The following is a 23,307-nucleotide window of genomic DNA, read 5'->3' on the forward strand; positions in this document are numbered from 1 at the left end:
TGCAAAAATGCATGTTTGTGTTGGTGTCAATATTATGACAGCGGCCGGCGCAGCTTTCAAGAAACATTTGTCTCTACCATTCCATCAGCTATGTAGCCCATCCCACTTTCTATTTATCTGACGAAGCCTTGGTATAAAACGTATCGTTCGAACATTTCACCCCATCAGTTTCATTATTAAACCGTATCGGATACATACGGACGCTAGGTGTTAGCAGCTGAAAGGAGGAAAGACAAAATAGTACCGGTCATCTCGTGCCGGTTTCACCCGTTATGCTGGTGGCTGTTAGTAATAAATGGCTACTGCAAAATACTAAAATGGCTGGAATTCTGGACGAGAATAATCAGAAACTGGTACCTTTTGGAGCCTCGAAATTTTGTTACAGAAGTTTTGTAAAAGAAGCGTTGCAATTTCCTCTACTATTTGCTCCAATGGAATATTTTTTTTTTAAGAATACGGTAGTCAACGTCATGCGGTCGTGTCTTGAATACCACCCTCCTACTTTTAGATTTTCATTTCACATCCCTATGTAACCGAACTTCCTGAGAGAAGCATTCTACTTCAAAAATCATTTGAAAGCTTAGACCATAAGCTAGCTTTTGGTGGAGAGAAACCCTAGGTGCATTGAACTTGTATAATTTGCCACTTTGACACGGCGTACGCCGGTCATGTCCGTGCAATCAGGTGGAAAGAGGAAAAGGATGTTGGCGTATCCTTTCTGTTTAAAGATTGTTTCAACCTCTGCATCTCCACAAAGGTCACAGAAAGAGGATTTTTGTTAGTATGGAAGGGTACGTTAGATCATAATTCATTTTGATAAGTGATGCCGTCATTCATATAATTGATACTATATTGATAAGTATTTCTTATTTATTATCTGTTCAGCCGATGCATAATTAGCTTTTTCATATATGGTACCGTTTCATACCAACATATATCCTAACGCATTGTTCACCACGGTTATTCCTGATCAGACTATTAGGCTTTGTAAATATGATAACTTGAGTTTCTCTCAAGTGAACACCACAAATTTGTGAGTGGTCCGAACGGCCTTCCAGTGGTATAATGGTATAAATCAGAACCACATCTTGTAGCAAAGTATTTATCAGATCACTGAAATATATCACTCACTGGACGTATGTTTGTTGGTTGGAATCGGTCTAAAATTGGGAAGTTGAGCAGTCTTGTGCTCTAGTGAATTAAACCACACACACCACAGCATTATTAATGTCTGCTAGTTTAAACCGGTACCAAATATAAACAAATCAAATGTGCATCTCTAACCAGCCGACTGAACGGAGAATTAACCGGTAATAGTCCAATAGCGACGAGTATAGATTACATGTATGATCGCATCACTTATCAAGGTGAATCCTGATCCACCTTACCCTTCCCAACTAACAAAACCTCCTTCCTGTGACCTTTGTGGAGATGCAGAGTTTAACACGGTCTCTGAATAACAAAGGTCACGCCTACATTTTTTTCCCTCTTCCCACCTGATTGCAAGGACGTGGCCGGCGTCGTTATTGATCCTTAAAAGTATTGAGTCACTAAAACTTGTACAATGAGAATTGTCGTTCACTCCCAGCCCCATTCAGTTGATTCACATTGCAATTTCACTGATTCTGATCAATCACGGAGTGCAACCATTGATATGTGCAATCAGTCAAGCTAAGCTAAGCTATGGTACCGCCTTATACCAACAGATAGTGAGATTGCCGTTGGGGCCAAACACAATTTAACACCCGTAAGTGCTCGGCAGGGTATCCGGGTACCCATCAAAATAACATGCTTCTAACTTTTCTAATTTTTGACCGATTTTGGAAGAATGGAAAGATTGGATCTTTTGACAAGCCAAGAACCGAAAATCGGTCAAGAATTGAAAAAATAAGAAGCATGTCATTTTGTGCGTACCCGGGTACCCTGCCGAGCACTTATGAGGTAAAAAAATCGAATTCCCTCCTTTTGATCCCTGCTGTTATAAATAGTCTGATGATGAAAAATGGTTTATTTTCTCTATAAAGGAGTATTCCATGAAATTTAATTGGCTAAGATGGGGTAACCAAGTTGTTTAAAGCAAAAAAATCTGAAAGGATACCCTGCCGAACACATACATATCGTTAAACTGTAATCTAAGTTTTAATATCAGGTAATGCCATGCTGTATCACCCGTCGGGGATAGGTCAAATCAGCACACCATAAGAAGACTGTTGGGGCCACGCACAAATATGTGTGGTTTAAGTGAGGGAAATACAAAAACATTTTAATAACATTTTTTTAGGCCACGCACAAGTGGTTTGTCTATTAAATTTCGAAACGTATTAAATTCTACAATTCGGAATCGGTTTGAACCAACAATAAAGATGCTGTACGTGGTTTGTATGAAAAAATATACAAATTCTAAATATTTGCATTGGTTGTTACCCAAGTAACACACAAAACATGTTAGAAAAAGTCACGATGAAAGTAGTCATATAAGTGTGCTCCAAGCGCTATTGAAAACGTGTGGTGTAATTTTGTGTTTGAAGTTGGTTTTCATCGGTAATACAACTTCAATTCGAGAACAAGTTCGTTTTACTAGTTTTAAATATGTTTTTAATACCATGGGTTCAACAAACAATAACTATGTCTTTTCGTAAGACATTACGCCATTTAATAACAATACTACGTACCTGTAAAATGCTTTTCCTGTGGACAAAGGTCTTGGTATTCCGCAGCTAGCGTTAAATTACTTGATTAAATTAATATTTAAATCATTTGAACGATTTCTATATTCGAGGCAGGTCGAAATGCGCTGCGCTAAGAGAAGATGTAACGTTTGCTGTGTAACCAATATCACTTCCATGAGGCCATGCCATAGCCGTGAGGGGTGGTTACCTGCGTCTTTGTTGAGAAGCGTGAATGAGTGTTGTTTATAAATTGATAAACTTTCAGCTACGTCTAATTTCCATAAATAATTAACGGGGCGGAGCAGGTGAATATGCCCAAGTTAGTGGATGTTCCTCGTTAAAAATATGTTCAACCACTTTTGATTTGCAGAGGTGTGGTGGGGCATTTTTTGAAATTTTACTTGCTTTTGTGACTTCTGCAAAATGTTTTTTGAAACATATCCCTAGATTACGTTTAGTTTGTCCAATGTAAACCATATCACATTGACTGCATGCAATTTTATAAATTCCAGCTTTGTTCAAGGTATCAATAGGCCTCTCAAGTAGTTTGACATCCATCCCTACTCCGGAAGGGAGGGGTCCCATACAAATGAAACACAAGTTTCTGCAAAACTCGAGAACTGAGCAAGCACATAGAATCAAATTCGACATGTAAAGGTTTTTGGGAGCAAGAAATATTTATGTGGTAGTTAGAGATCCCTCTCTCCCATAAAAATGAAACACAAATTTTATATAACTCGTGAAATAATTAAACAAATAAAACCAAATTTGGCATGCGTAAGTTTTTGAAAGCAGAAAATATTTTTGAGGTAGTTTGACACCCTCTATTTCCTGGAAGATGGGCCTTGTATACAAATGAAACACAAATACTGCAGTAAATGGAACCAAATTTGGCATGTGGAGGTTTTCATACGCAAAAAATTTGTAAATGGTATTTAGAAAACCCAATATGGGTATTTCCGTAATCGAGATGACGCACTACATATTTAATTTATCATAATATTAAGGTAAAAATCAAAGTATTATTGAAGAGAAGTTTGTTTCGAACTTGTCATTTGCAACAACTCTCGAATGCAACAATGCATCCAATATAACTATGTAACCTAAGGCTGCATAAGTAGTTTTGGGTCAAACTTGCGGTCGTGGCTTTGACAGCATACCTTTCTGATTATTTAATAAGTTTTATTCAGTAGATTTCGCTGTTCCAGCATCTGATTACAGAAATTTTCTCGAAACAATTGTTAGCGATTGATAATGTAGAAGTACCAGTTGAGATTAACTATCTAGCGGGTCATACTTCGAAACCTACATGCAGAGCATCCAAAAGCCACGATTTGCCTTTTGAATTTGAACTTATCCAATAATGTATCCAATTCGTCATGGATTTACAGACCATAGAGAAATCGATCTTTGATAGTACGTGGAATCAATCAAGAATCTCCATGACTTCGATGCTTACAATTAATTTGAAAATTAGAAAAAAAAATGAGCAGGACGACGTTTGCCGGGTTTATTAGAAATATAAAATTTAAATAGGAGAAGATAAAGAGAGCTACAATGAAGTGAAGGAAATGATCGGTCATCTCCTCTGGTCTTTTTATTCATACCCCTTAAGTTAGAAACGGAGACACACAACTTTGAAAACAACATGAATTATTGAAAAAAAAAACAGAAGCCGAGAGCATCCCTGCACATCCACAAGACATAACGGTTACATTGAAGAAAGGACAGGGTTATTATTTATCTCATGATTGGCACTGACGCTGACAATTGAAAACAAGTTTCTTAATGAATTGGTAAAATGTTAAGTTAAAAATAATAGCGGTTCCAGGAGATGACCAGTGTAAATTTTGAAATCGAACATTTTTTCCCAGATTGATTGAGAATAATTAAACAATGTGCAACTTTATAATAGGTTGCAAAAATGATGCCTCCACTATTGACATCAATGTTGCCGCATCACTTAAATGGCTAAAAAAACAGTTTTAAAATAATATGACACTGCTAGCACTAAATTTCTTTACACTTCTTCCATATAAACCACTGACTATAACCATATAAGCCACTAGAAATCACTGACAAATAAAAAAATAAACATCCACAAAAATTCTGATATTCAATGTCTTGCAGTGTCAAATTTATGCAAGTTTTAAATCAAGAAATTATGAAAATGATAGTTCAAAACTGTTTAATTCTAAAAATATTAAAATTCTTATACCTAATCTAAAATCCATAAACCATAGCATCGAAAAGTTCAAATGTCAATTCCCTTTTTTAAGTCTTGTGATAATAAATTCCCAAATCTGTATTATCAAACATCTCATAATCCTAAAATTTCTCTATCCAAAGATTCAAAAATGTAAAAAATCATGGAGTTAAGAATTCTGAAGCGCCAAATTTTAAATCGCGAATTCAAAAGTGTAGAATGTCTATAAAATCCGAAATTCGGGAGTTTTTCAAGTTTAAAAATCAATTGATTTGCGAAGCATAAAAATAAAAAAAAACTTGAAAAATACTGAAATCCTAAAATGAAAAAAATATTGCGTTAGGTATTCTAGAATTGAAAATTCTAAGTTTCAAACAATGAAAATTCCGAATTTTCTAAAATCATAATAAATTTTGTTTGTATCTTGAATACCGTCAAATTTAATGAATGATTAAATTTTATCTTCAGGCAATTCCAGCTTCAATTCATTCATTATATTTTTCAGTTTCGTCAGGCTCATTGCAATGTTTCAACACATTGTCTTAGTCGTGGAATGGTTTCAATTGCAAATTTAATACATTCGTAATTTAAAAAAGGGTGAAATGAGTAAGCATATTTTAAATAAAAATATGAACATAATTTTGAATGGGATTGTGCTTTCAGCAGACAAATATCCACTCACCGTGTATAACAAGCTCTGAGTCTCGATTAACCTCGTACAGCCGGATTGCTTCGTCCAGCTCCAAATCGGATTGAATCGTGCACGGATCGTTCTCCTCGTCAACCCATTTCATAGTAAAAACCTGGACCGAAAAGGAAAGCCGAGAATTAAAAAATGAAAACCGAATTAGCCTTACTGTCCACCAGGAAGCCACCATCCCCGAACGCCAGTGGTGAACTAAAGCTAACGAATCATAACCCACAGTTTGTTCGGAAACAAGCGTTCCATTCCACCCGATTACTAACCTGATCCGGAGCGAAGCGACAAATCTGGCGTATCTCCCGGCAGATTCCTTCGTAGGTGATGCTTTCGACGATATAGGTGATCATCACTTCACCACTGTAGGCGATTTTCACCTTGATTTCGGAGCTGGCGCCACCACCGCCACCGCCACTATTGTTACTGTCGTTGTTGATTTGGATGGGCATTTTTCTTTGCTTTTTTTGCTACCACTGTTTCGTGTTCCGTTACCTGCTTCGTTAACCCTCGGAGGGACGACCCAACAGAAACGTTCGGGAAAAGATGTGTGGACGGATTGCGATTGTTCAATTAGCGTGTTTGCGATGCTTGCTAGCTGGCGTGAAAATTCTTATCGCCACTCGGAGCCCGCGATCAGTGGAATGTTTGCAAACGGAATGATGCTTTCTGCTCCAGGTGGGTGTGAAAATTGGAATGTAACTTCGATGGTGTCAATTTTTTGCTGGAAAAAAAGAGAACAAGTATAGGGTTATAGAATTATTACTGTTAAAGAAATAAAGAATCATAATATAACAAGTTGGAAAATTGAAAATTTTCAGAAATCATGTATTAGACAACATTACAAATAGAAAATTTTGGATTTCGCAGAGAAACAGAACAATTTATTTTCCAATGAAAATTGAATTAATTAAAGTATCGGCTCTATTATCTTCAGGTTTGTCCAATTATCGTCAAGGGGTAACTGATGTCCTAGAGCATTATTGTCTTGCATGATGGTTCTTTAAATTACAGAGCATTAATTTTCTATGACCCCCTGGACGATAACAGGACAATAAAAAACGATAAAAGAGCCGATACTCTATACCACATTCAATAGTTTATAAAAGTTTGTTCCTGATTATTTTTGTTTTTTTACACTTAAAAACTTGAAAAAACTTTTAGAATGAAAGATAATATTTATGATTTTTAAAACTATTTCTAACATACCTTATACATGATAATTATTGAAAACAACATGAAACCATGACTCTGATAATAGGATTTTAGGTTCTTGGTTTTAATTTCCTCAGCCAGATTTGTTAGAGTTATTTTCTACGTTATCAGTTTTTGCAGAATACCGTAAAAATATTTCATAACGAGTAAAACTATGTAACTAAGCTGCACATATGGAATGGCTCTTAAAAATCTGTAAGCAGGAGTATTTTCAACAAATAAAATATAACGAAGAAAACCGTCCGAATATATTTAGATTTCTTTCGAACATGATAGTGGTCGATCTAGAGACCAAAATGCAATATTTTATTTTTTCAGTATTTACACCAAAAATCGTTTTGTTTTTGTTGAAAACGCATATATGGTTTCATTTGGCCTAAAATGGAAAACGTGATGGAAATATCTTATACCGATTTTTGGGTAATGTAAAAAGCAACTCGCGTAAAAAATCTTACATATTTAAATTACAAAAAAGGTCAATTTGTATAGTAGAACATTATTCGTGATTGCTAGCAATATAATCAAAAACTGTAGAAAAATATAAAAATCAAATCCTGAATCGTAGAAATGTTGCCTTAATTTTGAATCATCCTAGGAATAGGACGATTTATCAAACCCGATCCATTTGGGGAAATTTGAGTTTTTTCCGAAAAAAAACCAAGCCAGATTTTTAAATGTTTCTTAATGTTTTGTTGTTTTGGTTTTTTTTGTGGGATTTATCATTACCTAGGTGTATGATTCAAAATAATTTTCCAAAAAAAAATTAAAAAGTATAAAGCATCAGTGAAATCGAACAGGCTCGGAGTAACTGCTATAATGATTCCTCATGACAACAAACAAACAATTGGAAGATTTTATCTTAATGATACTGCATGAGAAAACGCAAAAATAAACATTCAAGCGACTACGATTTATTAGTAATGACTCATAGTTGCATTCTAACAATAGACCTCGTTCCGAATTCCTCGTGCAGGTAACTCACTTCGCACTGCACCTTAGCCGAATGTCGATTGCTTGGCTTAACCCCGTTAGCGCCAGTTCCCGACCATTTCGAGCGTTGCCAAGATAGCGAAAGCAACGGGATACACAGCGAAATAATAACAAAACGTTTGTGGTTTGGCACTTACCAATCCCCGCACTGCTTTTTCGACCAAACTCCGCTTACGGCGCACTCCCAGTTCTAACAGGTGGTGGTGGCAACCGTCGTCCGCCGTTCCCTTCGTTCTTGTATGATTTTTTTTGCTTCTTTTTTTCTTCCGGTGTTCGTGGTCGTCGTCGCTTCTCGCCTGGCTGATCACACAAATCAATCAGCGGTTCACACAATTGCACTTTGGATATTATTATTGCTCAGATAACAGGAAACATTTCTTCACTATTAGCACCAAATATAAGGCACTATATTTACTACACTGTACACTACCGTTAAAAACAAGCCAATTCTATAGCTCCCGAAAAAATGTAAACAATACAAACTACTGCGACCGACGGAACGAAGCCACGTTCGAAGAAAGCAATTGCGAAAACGCAGCAAGCTAATTTAACTGAAATACAAGCGAAATTATACGAAAGCACTCCGGCGTTTGCTTTTCTAACAATTTGTTGCGGGTTTCGGCGGAAGAAAATTCGAAAAATTAACAAGACAACACTGAAATTTGGCGAGCAGAAAAAAAACTAGAACACCGCGGGTCTCGAACTTCCAGAGCTGATGGATAGCGTATCGGTGAGCGTGTGTGCGTGCGGCCGAGACTGACGGAATTTCACATGTTTGACAGTTTCTGCTGAAAAAGGTAAATTTCGTCAAAGTAAATGAAACAAGGTATAGTTTGTTAGTTTTACCTGGAAAGTTTGAAATATATTATTTACTCAAATAAACAGTATCACACTTAGTTTCTTTTACCGAACTCAGCCATCTTTTCAACGAGTTCTCCACAGCTGAGCCATCAGCGATCAGTTCAGTTCGAGTGTTCGGTAATTTTTCATTCTCGCTGAAACGTCAAACATATAAGATAGCTCAGTGAAAATTTACAAGAGGGGTCTCCACATCGAGCTCGTATACGAATACCCAGCCGTAAACTGTGTATCTTCCATTACTCGTCAATGGAGGTGAGTATTTTTACGGCTGGGTATTTGTTTACGAGCTCGACATGAATACCCATAAAGTGTTCATCCAAAATTGCTGCATGAGTCGGTATTTACAATGCTGACTATTCGTCACGAATTACCGAGCGTTTTGTAAATTTACAAAGCTGACGATTCGTCAAAAATTACCGAGCGTTCTGTAAACGTACAGCGAAAAGAGAAAAATAAAAACGACCATTGTGAAAGCTGCTATTACAACCGTTGAATAATTTCATGAAGGTATTTCGGATTGTTTGGATCGATTATACTGGTGTTCCCAGCACATTCAAGTAAAAACTTGATACGTTTAATGTTATGATGAATATAGGCTTTTTATTGCACGCTTCTAGTAAACTGCTCTCCTGTGGTGGAAAAATTTCCATATGCTGACTGGAATGATTTGCATTATCTCAATCGTAATAGATAGAATCTTGGGTGAAATCATTGTTGCGGGTGTGCCATGATATGAAACATCCAACTAAAATACACAAATACGTACATATTTGATAAATAACAACTAGAAATAATCGATAAATAACAACTAGAATAGATCGTGTACTTCCACGTCGTTTTCTTGTAGATTTGAAGGTACGATATCCATTTTAATTTTTTTTTTGAAAATCACACGCGAAACACTTTAAAAACTCAACTTCGAAGCTCTTTGAATATTTGCAAAATGACGGACTTTTGATGTTACGTTTTGACAGATGCAGGAAAATTGCCGAACAGTATAGTAACAAACATCAAGAATTCAGTAAATTAATTGAAGGGTTTTCAGCAACGCCTAGGTAGGTGCTGACAGATCGTCAAATATTAACTGAACTTTATGAAAGTGCAGAACATACATTAGTTTACAGAAAAGGTCAGCAATGTTTTTTGCTGAGCTCGTCAAGTGCCTTTTGTATAACGGTAATTCGGTAAAAACTTTAACCGACATCAGTTATTTTTGAGGAAATTACAAAATGATCAGTATTTTTTCAAATTTACTGAACATGACCGTAATAAAAATTACTGAACAATTAAAACGAGAATAAGTGTGTGGGTATTCATGTCGAGCTCGTAAACAAATACCCAGCCGTAAAAATACTCACCTCCATTGACGAGTAATGGAAGATACACAGTTTACGGCTGGGTATTCGTATACGAGCTCGATGTGAAGACCCCTAGTAAATACTGAAGCTCTAAGGGAAGGAACAAAATTCCTTTTTGTGAATTTATGATACAGAAAATTAAGCCAGGTTTTACCAGATTTTCGCTCGTATTGTCTCGGAAACAAAAGATCATAATATGGGTATTCATGTCAAGCTCGTATACAAATACCCAGCCGTAAAAATACTCACCTCCATTGACGAGTAATGGGAGATACACAGTTTACGGCTGGGTATTTGTATACGAGCTCGATGTGAAGACCCCTAATGACAAAATCGGTACAAAGATTGGTAACTGTTTATGATTTATTTCCAAATTTAAAAAAATAGTACCATTTATGGTATGGCACCTTAAATTGCAATAGTGTATAAAATGTATGTTTAGAAATATACGACGTTAGCAGTGTTCGCGAATTTAGAATGTCGAAAACTACTATTAAAAATAGGATTAGAAACTAGGTTAAACCAAGATTAGTAGATTTTTTTCGGAGATGAAAAACAATAAATAAATATACTATTATATTTTGAAAAAATGAAAATTGCAGGAATATTTAATTTTTTTCTGAAATTTGAATTTGCACTGTTGCCTTAGCAACGAATAGAAATCGAGTTCCGAAATTTTATAAGTGATTTATTGCGCTTCAAATTGAAGTTTCCTGCAAACGATCGATTAAGATATAGTATAGAATCTGATATTAAATTGTTATTTAACTTACGTTTTGTAATTTTCTAGCTCGTTTAACCTGGATTATGATAATTTCATTAAATAACTGTCTTTCCTATACAAGGATTTTGAACTTAATTTAAATTTAGATAAAGTTTTAGTTTAGCTTACTTTTGAATGGCAACAAATACAAGCACAATAAAGACGTTTGGCCATATTATACACTAAAATCGCTTTTACGCGGGGGATACGTGCCGCGTAAAAAACCGCGTAAATTCTGGAATCCGCGTAAAAAACCCGCGTGAAAAGCGACCTTAGTGTATAGTGATATACAATTTCACGCGTGCGCACTCCAGGGAAACCAGATGTGCAGATTTATCTGCAAAATGCAGATTTTTAGAGTCCGTCTGCAGCAAATTTTACTTGTTTCGCAGATTTTCAATAGTTTCTGAGGATGTTTGTTAGAGTCTCCTTACATTTACACAGACTTTCTCAAAATGTGTGTAGATTTTTGCAGACGTTTGCCTGCGTGAGCGAATTTTATTCAGAATCACGCATAGATTTTTTTAAGATTTCTAGCAGACTTTTCCGGTTTTTCGAGCAGTTGCAGACATTTTTCTAAAACATCTGGCATCTCTGACGCATCTTCTCCTCTCAATTCAGCAGCCAATGACAGATTTGTCGTTAATCGGCGGAATGTCGTTTTTACGGAGCGCTCACAATACGCACATTATCCACCACCACCGCAATTAGTTTTCAATTTTTACAGGCTGCAAAGAAAAAAATATAATGAGATCAGTTTTAAAAATTAGAAGACATTGTTTGACCTACATAAACTGGTTTTAAAATATTCCGTACAACAATTGATACTTAGACCATAACATATCACACCCGGTTAAGAAAATGGGGTGACATTACGCGCATCTCGTTTTGAGTAACTCATACAAAAATAAATAATCACTGATGGACATTATATTTCGTTTTTTTTTCGATTTTATGGGTTGGATGAGCAAAGGGACAAATGACAATAATAGCTCCTTTTGAGCTCGAAGAAAAACTGGCAGTGTGTAACGTGCTCGAAAATAGCTAATAGAAATTGCTCTCAATCACCTGTATGACAGTTGATACATTGGTGAACTGTCATTCAAACCGAAGGACAGCAATATATTATTTTTAAAATCAGGTTTTGCCCAGCAAACGCCGACTTTTTTGATGATATATAAAAATTAGTACACTAAGGTCGTTTTTTATGCGGGGTATGCGTTCCAAATTTGTATGTGCCCGCGTTAAAAACGACTTTTTTGAGTTGCTAATATAACGAAGAAAACCGTCCTAAAACGTTTAAACTTCGTTTGAATACGATAGTGGCCAATCTAGAGACCAAAATGCAATATTTTAAATTTTCAGTATTTACACCAAAAATTGTGAATTTTTTTGAAAACTGATATATAATCACTCGTGGCCTAAAACAGAAAACGTGATTGAAACGAGGTCAATATCTTGTACCGTTTTCGAGTAATAGAGGAAAGCAACCCGCGTAAAAAACCGCGTAAAAAACGACCTTACTGTATAGATAAAAATCCAGTTCAAAAACCGTTTTGAAAATATTATTTATAATTTTTTTTTTCAGTGCAGTTCGTGTAACCGGGGCTGAAGCTAAAAAACCGGGATCAAATAAAGTTTTTATTCTTGTTCAAATTCGGTAAATGTGTAATTGTTTTTATTCCTCTATATTTTTGTTTTACACATAATACATTATAAGGCTATGTTACAAATTACTTGCAAATTCTTTTGATTAAATAGGTGATAACTATATTAACAATTTATTCTAATATTTAAACTGTATTTTACGTAACTTGCTAAAGCCATAAATTTCAAAAAACATGACACGGCTGATCATTGCTCTTATTAATTCAGGCCAAAGTAACCCACTGCTCATGGTCCTGCCAGTGTGCTGAGATGACGTCTATGACATTTGGCCAGAAAAAGTTCATTCCCACTGCTCCGGAAAAAGGTAGTTTCCCATTGGACCACGAGGGCCAATGCAAGAAGTTGATGTTGTACTACATGCGTTGCCTACGAACGAACAACGACGACAATTCCGCCTGCCGACAGGAGTGCCGAGCCTATCTGCAGTGCCGCATGGACCACAATTTAATGGCCAAAGAAGATTTCTCCAAACTTGGATTTAGTGATAGTGAAACCGGTGACAAGCAGAGCAAAACAATCTAAATACAAGCAAAAATGTCGCAAGCAGCAAACATTCTAATTGCTTGCACCGGTAGTGTAGCGGCTATCAAACTTCCGGTGCTAGTTTCAAAATTACGTGAGTCTGGAAGGGATTTAAACATTAGGATTGTTGTGACGAAACACGCAGAGCACTTTTTCTCCACCGAAGACATTCCTGCCAACGTCGCACACATTTACCGAGATGAAGACGAATGGACCAGCTGGAAGGGGCGAGGCGATCCGGTTCTACATATCGAGCTTGGAAAATGGGCAGACATAATGGTCATAGCACCGCTCGATGCTAACAGTCTGGCAAAGATAGCCCAGGGGTTGTGCGACAATCTGCTGCTCTGCACGGTACGCGCTTGGGATTTCTCGAAGCCATTGTTTTTCTGCCCGGCTATGAATACCCGTATGTGGGAACATCCCATTACGGCCGGACAGATTGAAACGTTGCGCTCGTGGGGTCTGCGAGAGATTCCCTGTGTGGCGAAAACGCTTATGTGCGGCGATACTGGGCTAGGTGCGATGGCGGAGGTGGACACGATTGTCTCTGAAGTGCTGCGGTGGCTGACGGATGCTAATTTAAGGGAATCATTGAAGTTTTAGTATTTAAATACAATATTGCTAACGATTGTTATCTGTGGAGTTGTTTTTTGTATAATTATTTTGTTGGCGTACAGCCGAACCGAACGTAGCGTCAAAAACATCCGAGTAGTTGGCGTTCAAATTTCAAGCATCCCGTATGTGCAACTGCTCAACGTGACGCATTTTCAGTTATAGCTACGGTAAACGGAATCATTCAGTTATGCAAGTAATATCGGTAGATTTTTTATGTCTTCCTTCCATTCTCACTTTGCTGGCATCTTCAGCATTCAGGTGTTCTGAGATTTTCGTCTACGTCAAACCATTTAGATGGTCGTTGCTTAGCTAGTTAGTTTTCTTCCTCTTTTTTGAATTCCACAGCATGGATTGTAGTCAGTGGTCGCTCTATGATGCAGTATTATTCCGCCTATTATTGATTCCTGATGCTGTACATCCTGATTTTGTTCATTATTGAACCATCTATTTAAAAGCTGGGACTAGTTACTTATTGTTGGAACTACAGGGAATTTCACTTTGGTTTATTTCCTAACTATTCTTCGTTGTTCTATACTACCATCTACTGAAGAGAGAGAGAGAGAGAGAGAGAGAAAACGCAGAATTACTAAATCTAAGACTTTCGACAACACACACAGGCACAAGCCTATCTTTGTAGTCTACCAGGCATCGTTTGAGTTGAATACCTTTATTTTGGAGCTACGAGGTTAACGAGACATAGATTATTAATGTAATTGAAAACTAAAATCTTAAACGACGGCTATTGGGATTTCTTTCAACTTCATTCATTTTGACTGTTGTATTTATCTTGACAGGGGTAGAAGTGCGCTAACCATAATTAAATTGATAAACAATCATAAAGCTCACCGTTTCCTCCTCGCCTTTACTCTCTGTACTTTTAAAAGGAATGTAGAATTTCTCAAGTTATTATTTTGATTGATCAGGCATCGCATATTCTGGGTTTCAATATTTATTTGGTTATCCAAGTTTTTATTTCTCTTATGACAATGCTGGGTCTTTCAATTTGCACATATGATAAATGTGTTTGTTTGTTTGCTTTTTTTTTGTGTATATACTGTATTTCCTGTAAGATAAGATGTTAGTTTTCACCTAGGTTTGCTCACGGATTTAGTCGAAAAGACGTAAATATGTTCCTGTTTTTCTTTTTCTTTTTCGTTACGTACTCGTTCCATATACAAATTCGCTTGCACCTAACCCCTGGTCCAAACGGTAGAAAAACTCCCATTTTAGATTACATATTTCATACTTAACTAAACTACTGAAAGGGTAATTGAAATATTACCAAGGGTATCCTATCGTCGTGGTGCGTACAAACACTGCGCTTTTGGTATTTTCGCTCCTAATTTCATTTCATGAATAACTGCTGTTTGTTTTTTGGTTTTTATCGAATCTGCTCACACAACTAAAAACTTTTTTTTTTCATCGAAGGTTTTAAAGCAAACTCAAGTAGAAAAAAGAAACGATAGGATTATAACTAAAACAACGTTCGTCTACGATTAATCAACTAAAGGGGAAATATAATAACTATACGACATACTGAATATTTGTAGGTTTCATCTGGTTTGACGATTCCTTCTGGAAATAAGATGTTATCTGTACAAATTTAGAAACAGCCATTGCAAAAGTAACTAAATTGAAAGTAAAAAATTAACTAAATGTGTTTCACCTTTAGCCCGGCTATCTATTCTGGATGAAACTGTTACCGATAATAAACAAAACTTTAAAAAATAATGTTGATCGATGTAAGCGCAAATCAATGCCAGTGGATCGTGTTTCGCTTGGAGATGTTAGTGACAAGCGAAAAGCTCGATCCTCATCATCACCTTCTGTCTAACTACTTTTACTTTTTCTACAACCGAAAAGAGGAACTGATCTTAAAACAAACCAACCAAAAGCAACGGCAGTCTACTACAGAACCAAGGGTACCCTTCTCTAAGCCCGAAACGAAGTTGCTTTTCCTGCTGTTGTTTTACGGCTCATCCTCGCTAGACGGTTGAAATCAGTGAACTGGTGGGTACTGCTTTAACGTTGGCAGCTGTGGAACTTCCGGACACGGAGGCCTTGAAGACCTGTTCCAGCGAGGCAGCGGTGGCCGCAGTGCCGCCAGTGACGCTGATAACGGACGATGAAGCAGAAGAAGCGGCAGACGACCCGGTTGACAGTTGCGATGTTGTTGATGGCAAAGTTTGTGCTTTTAATTGTCACTTTTCCGTCGGCACCGTCTGGTAGCGGGGCTTACTGTGGGTGAACGGCAAGTACCGGTATTTGATCATGTGCTGTGGAAAAAAGAACAGCAACATTATTAATTTACAGGAAGAATTTAATTCTACTCAAGGCAATTGTTGAAAAGTTATTATTAATAAAACAGACTAGAAATGAATCGACACATTTTACGTCAGGTGTGCAGACAGCCATAAAGCAATTAACCAGTCTGCCGTCACGAATGTTGCAAATGATTGTTAATGTGTCTACGCTGCCACTTACTCTTATCTGCCGCTTCATGGTGATGCAGAACAGTGTGATGAAGTACATCACCAGTATCGGCCAGAACACGGGAACGTTAAACACCTCGAAGAATGTACACACGATTCCGATCACGGTACTCTTGCTGATGGCGTACCAGAATTTGAACTCTGGCAGCCGCCGGATGAAAGGTCGGAATTCTTCGTTGGACTTGGTGGGTAGCTCTGGGCCTTGATCATCTGCAAAGATAGACACAAGATTACCACTGCAATCCTTGTCTCTCCAGTTGAAGTCAACTTACCATCTAAATCCAAGGCCGGATCAATTTTGGGAGTAAGGAACGCTATAAACAGATTCAGGTGGTAAATTCCGAGCGCGTAGGTCACAATGTACCAGCCCTGCTTTGTGAATACTCGCAGAAGGAACAGTAACACCAGCCCGATCGCCGCCGCCCACCGGAGTTTAGTATGTGGCGTCCATCTGTCCAGCTGAAGTTGGTAAAGCTGCAAAGGAAAATTGAGTTAGTCGAGCTTCAGCTTGTCTAATCAACAAAATAAATTATGCACCTGAGAGATCCGTTTGAAGAACAGCGAAACTACATTTCTACTCGGGGTTGCTTCCGCATCCATCATGCTGCCGTTCGAATGCCACGGTCAGTGTTTAAATCTTGCCTTCGCCTAGTTGTTGTTAGCTGCCTAATCCAATTAGCAATCGCTTATCAAATTTGCTTCTTCCACTTCGCCATTAACGCAAAATACTCACTGGTTTAAGCCTGTTGTGCTCTTCCACGATTTTTTCAGCAAAACCAAAACTAATAAAAAAAACTGTCACCTTCAGCACAAAAGTTTTATAATCTTCCTCTAGTATTATTACAATACCATCTGACACCACTTTAAACCAGCAGCCAGTCAGGGGCACTCGGTGCTATCTATCCTTGGAAGTGCCTCCCTTTGGCTGATGAATAATTGAAACGCCAGTAGTGGGACTGTGCGCGTAAGTTTCAGCCCGCCGAACAGTTGCACCGGTTCCCAGAGCACTCTTTGTGAACGCGGAAGCACTATCACCCGCTGTTTTCTTCCTCCAGAGAAACTATTCAGAAAAATCTAACGATTGCACCAGGGAAAGAAAAACCAAAATCGTCGCCGCGAACCACGTCAATCTGTCAGAAGAAGACAATCAGCGACGAATCGTCGATGATGACACCGCAGAATGACGGATGCGGTCGACCGGTATAAAATAGCTTTCAAAACTGTGGTCTAATTTTGAAGGAGACCGTTCATAACTCTTTGTGCACTGGAGAAATTTACGCTCACCATTTGATTCAATTGCCGAAAACTTGATTTTGGAAATTCACCTTTTTCATTTTCCACCGTATTCGCTGGGCCCAAGGATGGAAAAAATCGTACCGCATAACAGTCATCCTAACATTTCTGAACTTGCTATTCATAAGCTTTCAATTCCAGCTAACCACCGCTATTAAAATTACACATTCTCACGTATGCAGGAGACAACATAGAGCAAAAAAATATATGGTGGCTTTCTTTGATGATTTTGTTTCAGTATGGCCTGCTATATGCGGAGCGAGCAACATATAGCGAGTGTCTCTCGAAAGAATCGTAAACGATTACACTCCAGCTATCGCAACGATTCTTTCAAATGTTGGTTGCTTTTAGGCGGAATTCGGTTACTACAGATCCGGTAAGCAAACAGTTGAACGCAATCTAACGTTCATTTGAATTCACAATTTTGTATCTATGACGATAATCTCTCAAAGATTCTCGCGATACTGTTGAATGCATGTGAACTTGGATACAATCAATATTATCGTGTTTGAATCATTCAGTCTCCTTCTATGGTATTTTAAACACTTAGAAGTGAAAAACAATCAGCAGCGATTCTATAGCAAACTTGTACGCGAGTGAAAATAATTGGACGATACCTGATGAATCAAAGAACACATTTCAATTTTCCATGCTTGGCTGGGCGGTTAATATCAACTCATGTCGAGTTCGACTGTGCGGATCAAAAACGAACTGACAAACGAAGCTACACTCACAGGGTTACCAGTGAATTATTAATTTAAAATTGCCGTTTTTTGCCCAGTTTCCCTAGGTAACAGCTAATGTTTTTCATGCTTCAAAACGTAAAGAAAACAAGGTTCAACAACATTTATTAAGGCCGATATAAATTTCATTCTCATTTTATGTCACCCCCTCCCCCTCCCTTCCCTCCATCAAAAATGTTGTTGGCAAATGCATAGCATTTCATAAATAACAAAAGTATTTTTTTGCTGCAAATACTACTTGCTTTACTACTTTTTCCTCGACAGTACCGCAGTAAAACGTAGTATATTCCATCTAGTATACATTTAAAGCCGAAACAAACAGCGTGTCTGAACTGATTCTGCGACTGCGACGGACATAGGCTAAAGTATGATTCTAAGGCCATCTTCAGCGGTGGTCCAAATCGCAGTTTTGTTCTTTTTTTTTGGAATAAACCCAAATTCACTGCTGCACCGGTGTAGTAGATTTTGTTTTATACCAGATCTAAACTGGAAAATTTTGAAACTGGTATACGTTTTGATCTATTTTTGTCCCTTTTTGGAACAAAAAATAGATCGTTCCAAAGCAATTTGCACGCTACTCAATAACACTAATTGGTGGGTTAGATGCAAAATTTTACTGAAACAACTCATTTTTAGGTAGTTTCACATTAGCGTTGTGCAGGTGTCGAACAAATAAACAATGCATAGATTAATCACAATTAATTCGAAACACTTTTATGAGACTTATTTTGCTACTTGTTTTTGTTTTTTTAAGGTAAGTTGAGAATATCTGTTGTTCAAATGTAAATCAAAAAAATTTCTCCTGCAGCATGTCTCAGTCTCGATGCCAGTCGCAATCGGACAACAAACGAGGGAAAAACTGGTCCGAAGAAGAAAACGAACAGCTCTGTCGTTCTTAGGTGAAAGTAACTAAAGACCCTATCAAAGGAACCGACTAGCAGAAGGGAGAATTCTGGGAGGCCGTAAAGGACCACGCTCAGATTCAACTATCGTCCTTTGCAAATCGACCGACGGATGGTATACGTCAACGGTTTGCAACCATCAGCCATCAGGTAGCCAAATACGTTGACTGTTTAGCCTTCGTCAACCGCCTCAATTGTAGTGGGACTACCAGGGACGATCAGTCTCAAGAGGCCAGAAAAATGTTCCTGGAAGACACTGGACTGAAAACGTTCAAAATACAGGCATGCTATGATATCCTTAAAGACGAGCCTTGTGAGGTGTATGCTGAGCTTGCTATAATTCAACAACACTGCTTATGTATGCCAGTTTGCTAAACGCAACTGGCACCACTGCATGACACGATCAAATGTCAAACCCACACCAATCGCTTAGCCGCACTTCGTCATTGTATCGCGAAGCTTCGAAGAGGTAAGTCATAATCAGTAGAGGCACCACGTCCTTACGCCAAGTGATTCCCGCCGCTTCATTACAAGATGGCCGATGCTCCAAGCGCGAGTTCTTGCATTTTCACAAGCCTAAATTCAAAGAGCTGCAAGATTCGAAGTATTTGATGAAGCGGAAACGGAAGGCGAATATCTCCGCTATCGGTAAGTTTACAATATGATTGATGATTATTCGAAAATCGGAGTTTTTAATTGCAGAAGAAGATGCACCTGTTGCTTTACCTAGTAATGATGATACCCAACCCTCAACATCGAATACTATCCGTACAGCACGACCGGTTGGACAGAAAAAAGCAAAAAATGCTACAGCAAAACAAAGACACAACGTCTGAGGCTTCGTGGGACGAAGTATTACAGGAAATAAAAAGGAAGAATGAAATACTTGAACGGCAATCAAATGAGATTCGACGTGCTTCGGACATAAAAATAATCACTACTCCAATCGAAGGACTGGACGAAATGTCAAAAAGCCTTCTACTTGAACTGAAGGCAGAGCTGGTGGTTAAATTTAATTCGAATAGGGCTGAAGAATTTCTCGGGGATAGAGCCTCCTTGTCGAATTGTGTCGATTTCGAGTCAGGTTGTATTAGAGAGCCGGAACCCAAAACAGATACTGATGTTCCGGTTTAAAATACAAGTCTTCTAATGAAATAATTTGAAATGTTTTGTTTTAATCTGTAGTGGTGTGACTCATGTTTTTATTTAAATAAATACGCTCTTGAGTGTATGCAACTTAAAACTTTTATTCAGAATGAGAAACGAATCAAATCAAATTACATTGATTTCCCTTTAATAGCCCACAAATGTTCCATAATAATGTTTCTTAACTCGTAATATTTATTCGAGTTGCGTAAATCAGATCTTTCTTGGCGTAATTGATAGAATGATCGACATAGACCGGTAACACGAATAAATTCAGCATCAGGTCCATCTCTGCTCAAATTGCTTGTAAATTCTGCATCGTCGATCGCATGAATTTTGTATTTGATTCGCATATTATGCAATATAAAGCACGTCAACATAATATTGCGGATTGTTTCTTCATCCCAGATTTTACAAGGATGTACTAAGATATGCCAGCAACTTTGAAGGATACCAAAACATCTCTCGACATCTTTACGAGCCGATTCCTGGCATTTTGCGAAATGTTTCTCCCTGACAGACTAATTGTTTTTCGCACTTTTTCCATACCCGCACTTTCAAGGTACACTAAGGTATAAAGTGCAAATACAAGAAAAAACAAAGATTATAAAACATCGTAAATTAAAAGAACTTGATCATAAGATAATCACTTCTATTTTTATTCATCACACCGATAACAGCCTGGTGTCTCTATGACCAAAATAGAAACAATTAACTTCGTCCCTTGTTAAGAACTTCTGCCGTTTAACGGTAGCTAAGAATCAAGTTATAAACAGCATTTTCCATTTTTTCATAGATAATATTATTATGAACGATGCTTAGATTATTAATAAAAAATTGTACTGAAAGGGGTGCCAAATAAACAAATCGATCGTTCCTGCAACACAACATTCAGAAGCGGAGAGCGGTCCAAAATGTTAATATCGTTGCAACTTCCTGGGCAACCAAAAAATGCATGCCAAATATATAAATCCCACGACGCAACGGCTTCAAGAGAGCCACAGAAAAATTTTTCCAAACCCAATGCATACAATCTACGAATCCCACCATACCAGGGAAGCCACGTACTGCATTTTGATGCATAAGTTTGTTCACTTCTTCAGGTGTAGGGGCACGCAAATACTCCGGGCCGTAAATATTGAGCACTGCTTTGTAGAGATGGTCGGGTTTCGGGTTTTCAAACCCGAGCCCGAGCCGTACCCGACGGGTTCAGGTCGGGTTCGGGTTTTGTGAAAAAAATATTTTCGGGTTCGGGTCGGGTTCAGGTCGGGTTTGGGTATGAAAACCCGAGACCCGACTATAAAATCTATGAAATCTCGGGTTCGGGTCGGGTTCTGGTTTCACAATTTCGGATTCGGGTCGGGTTCGGGTTTCAAAGAAATAAAATTTTCGGGTTCGGGTTTGAACGAAAAAAAAGTTTCGGGCACGGGTTTCGACCGAAAAAAAAATCGGGTTCGGGTCGGGTACGGGTTTGAAAAACATCAAACCCGACAATCTCTACTGCTTTGCAAAAATTCCTCAGTGTAAGGGCATCTTAAGCGGTGGTCCAAATCGTTGTTTTGTTCTATTTTTTTTGGAAAAAAACTCAAATTCACACCTGCACCGGTGATGTGAATTTTGTTTTATACCAGTTCTAAATTGAAAAATATTGAAACTGGTATACGTTTTGGTCTATTTTTATCACTTTTTGGAACAAGAAATAGATCGTTCTCAAACCCTTTGTACGCTACCAACAGGTGGGTAAAATGTCATATTTTAATTGAATACCTCATTTTTAGCTATTTCCATATAAGTGTTTTGCGAGTGTTGGGGAATAAATAAAACAAAGATTTTTTATGACAATTCACAATTCATTTTTGTGGCTTTTCTGACGAAGAAAATGAACAGGTGTGTCGTTTTTGGCTTTAAGGAAACCGACCAGCAAAAGGGGGAATTCTGGAAGACCATAACCGTAGGTTCAACTACTTGGTTTGCAACCATCGGCCACCAGGAACTGCAAGATTTTGAAAGGTTGATGAGACGGAAACGGAAGATGAACATCTACGCGATAAAATATTTTTCGCTATCCTACTTGTAGCAGATATTTTTCGATCATACTAAACCATCCTGAGAAATGTCACTGACGCTCGGGTCAAACCAAATCAAATCCATCAAGTCTTGCGGATATGAAGTGTCTTGCCAAAGTAATCGCTTAATGTGCGTAAAAATTATCGAATTTCCGTTTGTTAAATATTGAGTGCTTTTTATAATAACAAGTCTCATAAACTGAAGGCATGGGGTATTGAATTGTTGACAGTGTGACAGAAGTCAGAGGGTTAAAACAACAAGATATACAACACCGGTGCGGAGAACAAAAAGTTGGTCTATATTACAGCTGGTTCTATTCAGGTTTCGCTGGTGTAAATCTAGTATAAAGGTGTTTCAAAAATAGACCACCGCTGAAGATGCCCTTGAAAGTTGGTATTTTATTGGCACTAAATAAACCTTCCTAATACCAAATAGCTATGTACCAGCGAACCCAATGCGTAGTAACTTTTTATGAACATTACTAATGTTTAACAACATTATAGTAAACTAGCAAAACATGCGCTCATAGTGCTTTCATGAACACAATGCATTCGGAGAAAGCTTTTACAATTTTCCTACCAAAGTGCCAGTAGCGGCCGAAACAACAACAAACGAAGGCATGAAGTAAACCATATGGACACTTTTGAAGACTTTTATTTGCTTTCTTTTTGAACATTAAATTAATTAATGTTTTACTCAACGCAAATATCTAAGAAGTGACATCTGACAGAGTGCTAAGTGTGCTAAGCAGTTGTGATGCATATCAAGGGTTGCCTGCAGCAGTGGTCCCCGTGGCTCTGTGGTTGACGATGTCGATCAGTTAGCTCTCCAACACGGTTTTGATACCGTACCGGGTTCGTTTCCCGATCAGGTCGAGGATCTGATGTTTCACGTTGCAGCATGAGTTTTTTTTTAAATGTGCATCCAAAATCTACACTCCGCTTCCAATCGAATCAGTGAACGCACCCCATCCGTCAGTCGCCCGTGCAGTGCTACCAATCGATGAATTGCGCCGAACAAAACCAAAACACCATCGGTGGAGCGAAAGTTGGCCTTGGCTCTCGGTTTTTACCTTCGGTCGATTCTCTGCTGCTGGC

General features: G+C 37.9%; 4 protein-coding genes across 8 annotated transcripts in view; 2 read left to right on the top strand and 2 right to left on the bottom strand.

Moving 5' to 3' along the window:
- LOC129720389 (atypical protein kinase C) overlaps positions 1-8,510 on the bottom strand; it is a 261,544-nt gene extending 253,034 nt beyond the window's left edge. For 2 of the 3 annotated variants that reach the window (XR_008727256.1, XM_055671860.1), the window contains exons 1-3: positions 7,915-8,510; positions 5,842-6,296; positions 5,558-5,678 (exon numbers count right to left, since the gene is read on the bottom strand). The gene's annotated coding sequence lies outside the window, so the exon portion shown is untranslated. The remainder of the gene's footprint in view (positions 1-5,557; positions 5,679-5,841; positions 6,297-7,914) is intronic. The other variant, XM_055671859.1, reaches the window with a different exon arrangement.
- A 4,166-nt stretch (positions 8,511-12,676) lies between these two features.
- LOC129723078 (cytochrome c oxidase assembly protein COX19) lies at positions 12,677-12,949 on the top strand. Its single transcript, XM_055677040.1, has one exon. It carries the CDS (start codon positions 12,677-12,679, stop codon positions 12,947-12,949), a length of 273 nt encoding a protein of 90 aa, XP_055533015.1.
- A 12-nt stretch (positions 12,950-12,961) lies between these two features.
- LOC129723076 (phosphopantothenoylcysteine decarboxylase) lies at positions 12,962-13,586 on the top strand. Its single transcript, XM_055677035.1, has one exon. The coding sequence runs from the start codon at positions 12,962-12,964 to the stop codon at positions 13,553-13,555; it is 594 nt and encodes a 197-aa protein (XP_055533010.1). The 3' UTR covers positions 13,556-13,586.
- Positions 13,587-14,498: 912 nt separating this feature from the next.
- On the bottom strand, positions 14,499-17,222 carry LOC129723077 (protein RER1). Of its 3 annotated transcripts, XM_055677038.1 has the most exons (6): positions 16,909-17,222; positions 16,793-16,841; positions 16,597-16,725; positions 16,332-16,533; positions 16,052-16,269; positions 14,499-15,843 (listed from the first exon to the last, which is right to left on the bottom strand). In XM_055677038.1, exons 3-6 carry the CDS (start codon positions 16,660-16,662, stop codon positions 15,769-15,771), a joined length of 561 nt encoding a protein of 186 aa, XP_055533013.1. In that variant the 5' UTR covers positions 16,663-16,725; positions 16,793-16,841; positions 16,909-17,222; the 3' UTR covers positions 14,499-15,768. The 3 variants fall into 3 exon arrangements, with proteins under 3 accessions (XP_055533013.1, XP_055533011.1, XP_055533014.1); XM_055677036.1 differs by having other exon boundaries at positions 16,793-17,222; XM_055677039.1 differs by lacking the exons at positions 16,793-16,841; positions 16,909-17,222 and having other exon boundaries at positions 16,597-16,744.
- Between the last annotated feature and the right edge of the window lie 6,085 nt (positions 17,223-23,307).

This window comes from Wyeomyia smithii, chromosome 2, assembly GCF_029784165.1.
Source record: "Wyeomyia smithii strain HCP4-BCI-WySm-NY-G18 chromosome 2, ASM2978416v1, whole genome shotgun sequence".
Classification (NCBI taxonomy): domain Eukaryota; kingdom Metazoa; phylum Arthropoda; class Insecta; order Diptera; family Culicidae; genus Wyeomyia; species Wyeomyia smithii.

What these genes read in the sequence shown, in the direction of transcription:
- LOC129723078 (XM_055677040.1), top strand. Translation starts at nt 12,677, where the DNA reads ATGACGTCTATGACATTTGGCCAGAAAAAGTTCATTCCCACTGCTCCG.
- LOC129723076 (XM_055677035.1), top strand. Translation starts at nt 12,962, where the DNA reads ATGTCGCAAGCAGCAAACATTCTAATTGCTTGCACCGGTAGTGTAGCG.
- LOC129723077 (XM_055677038.1), bottom strand. Translation starts at nt 16,662, where the DNA reads ATGATGGATGCGGAAGCAACCCCGAGTAGAAATGTAGTTTCGCTGTTC. An exon ending in TCTTCAAACGGATCTCTCAG is followed by an intron (nt 16,534 to 16,596) that starts GTGCATAATTTA and finishes TTTCCTTTGCAG; the next exon opens with CTTTACCAACTTCAGCTGGA. An exon ending in CCATGAAGCGGCAGATAAGA is followed by an intron (nt 15,844 to 16,051) that starts GTAAGTGGCAGC and finishes TTTTTTCCACAG; the next exon opens with CACATGATCAAATACCGGTA.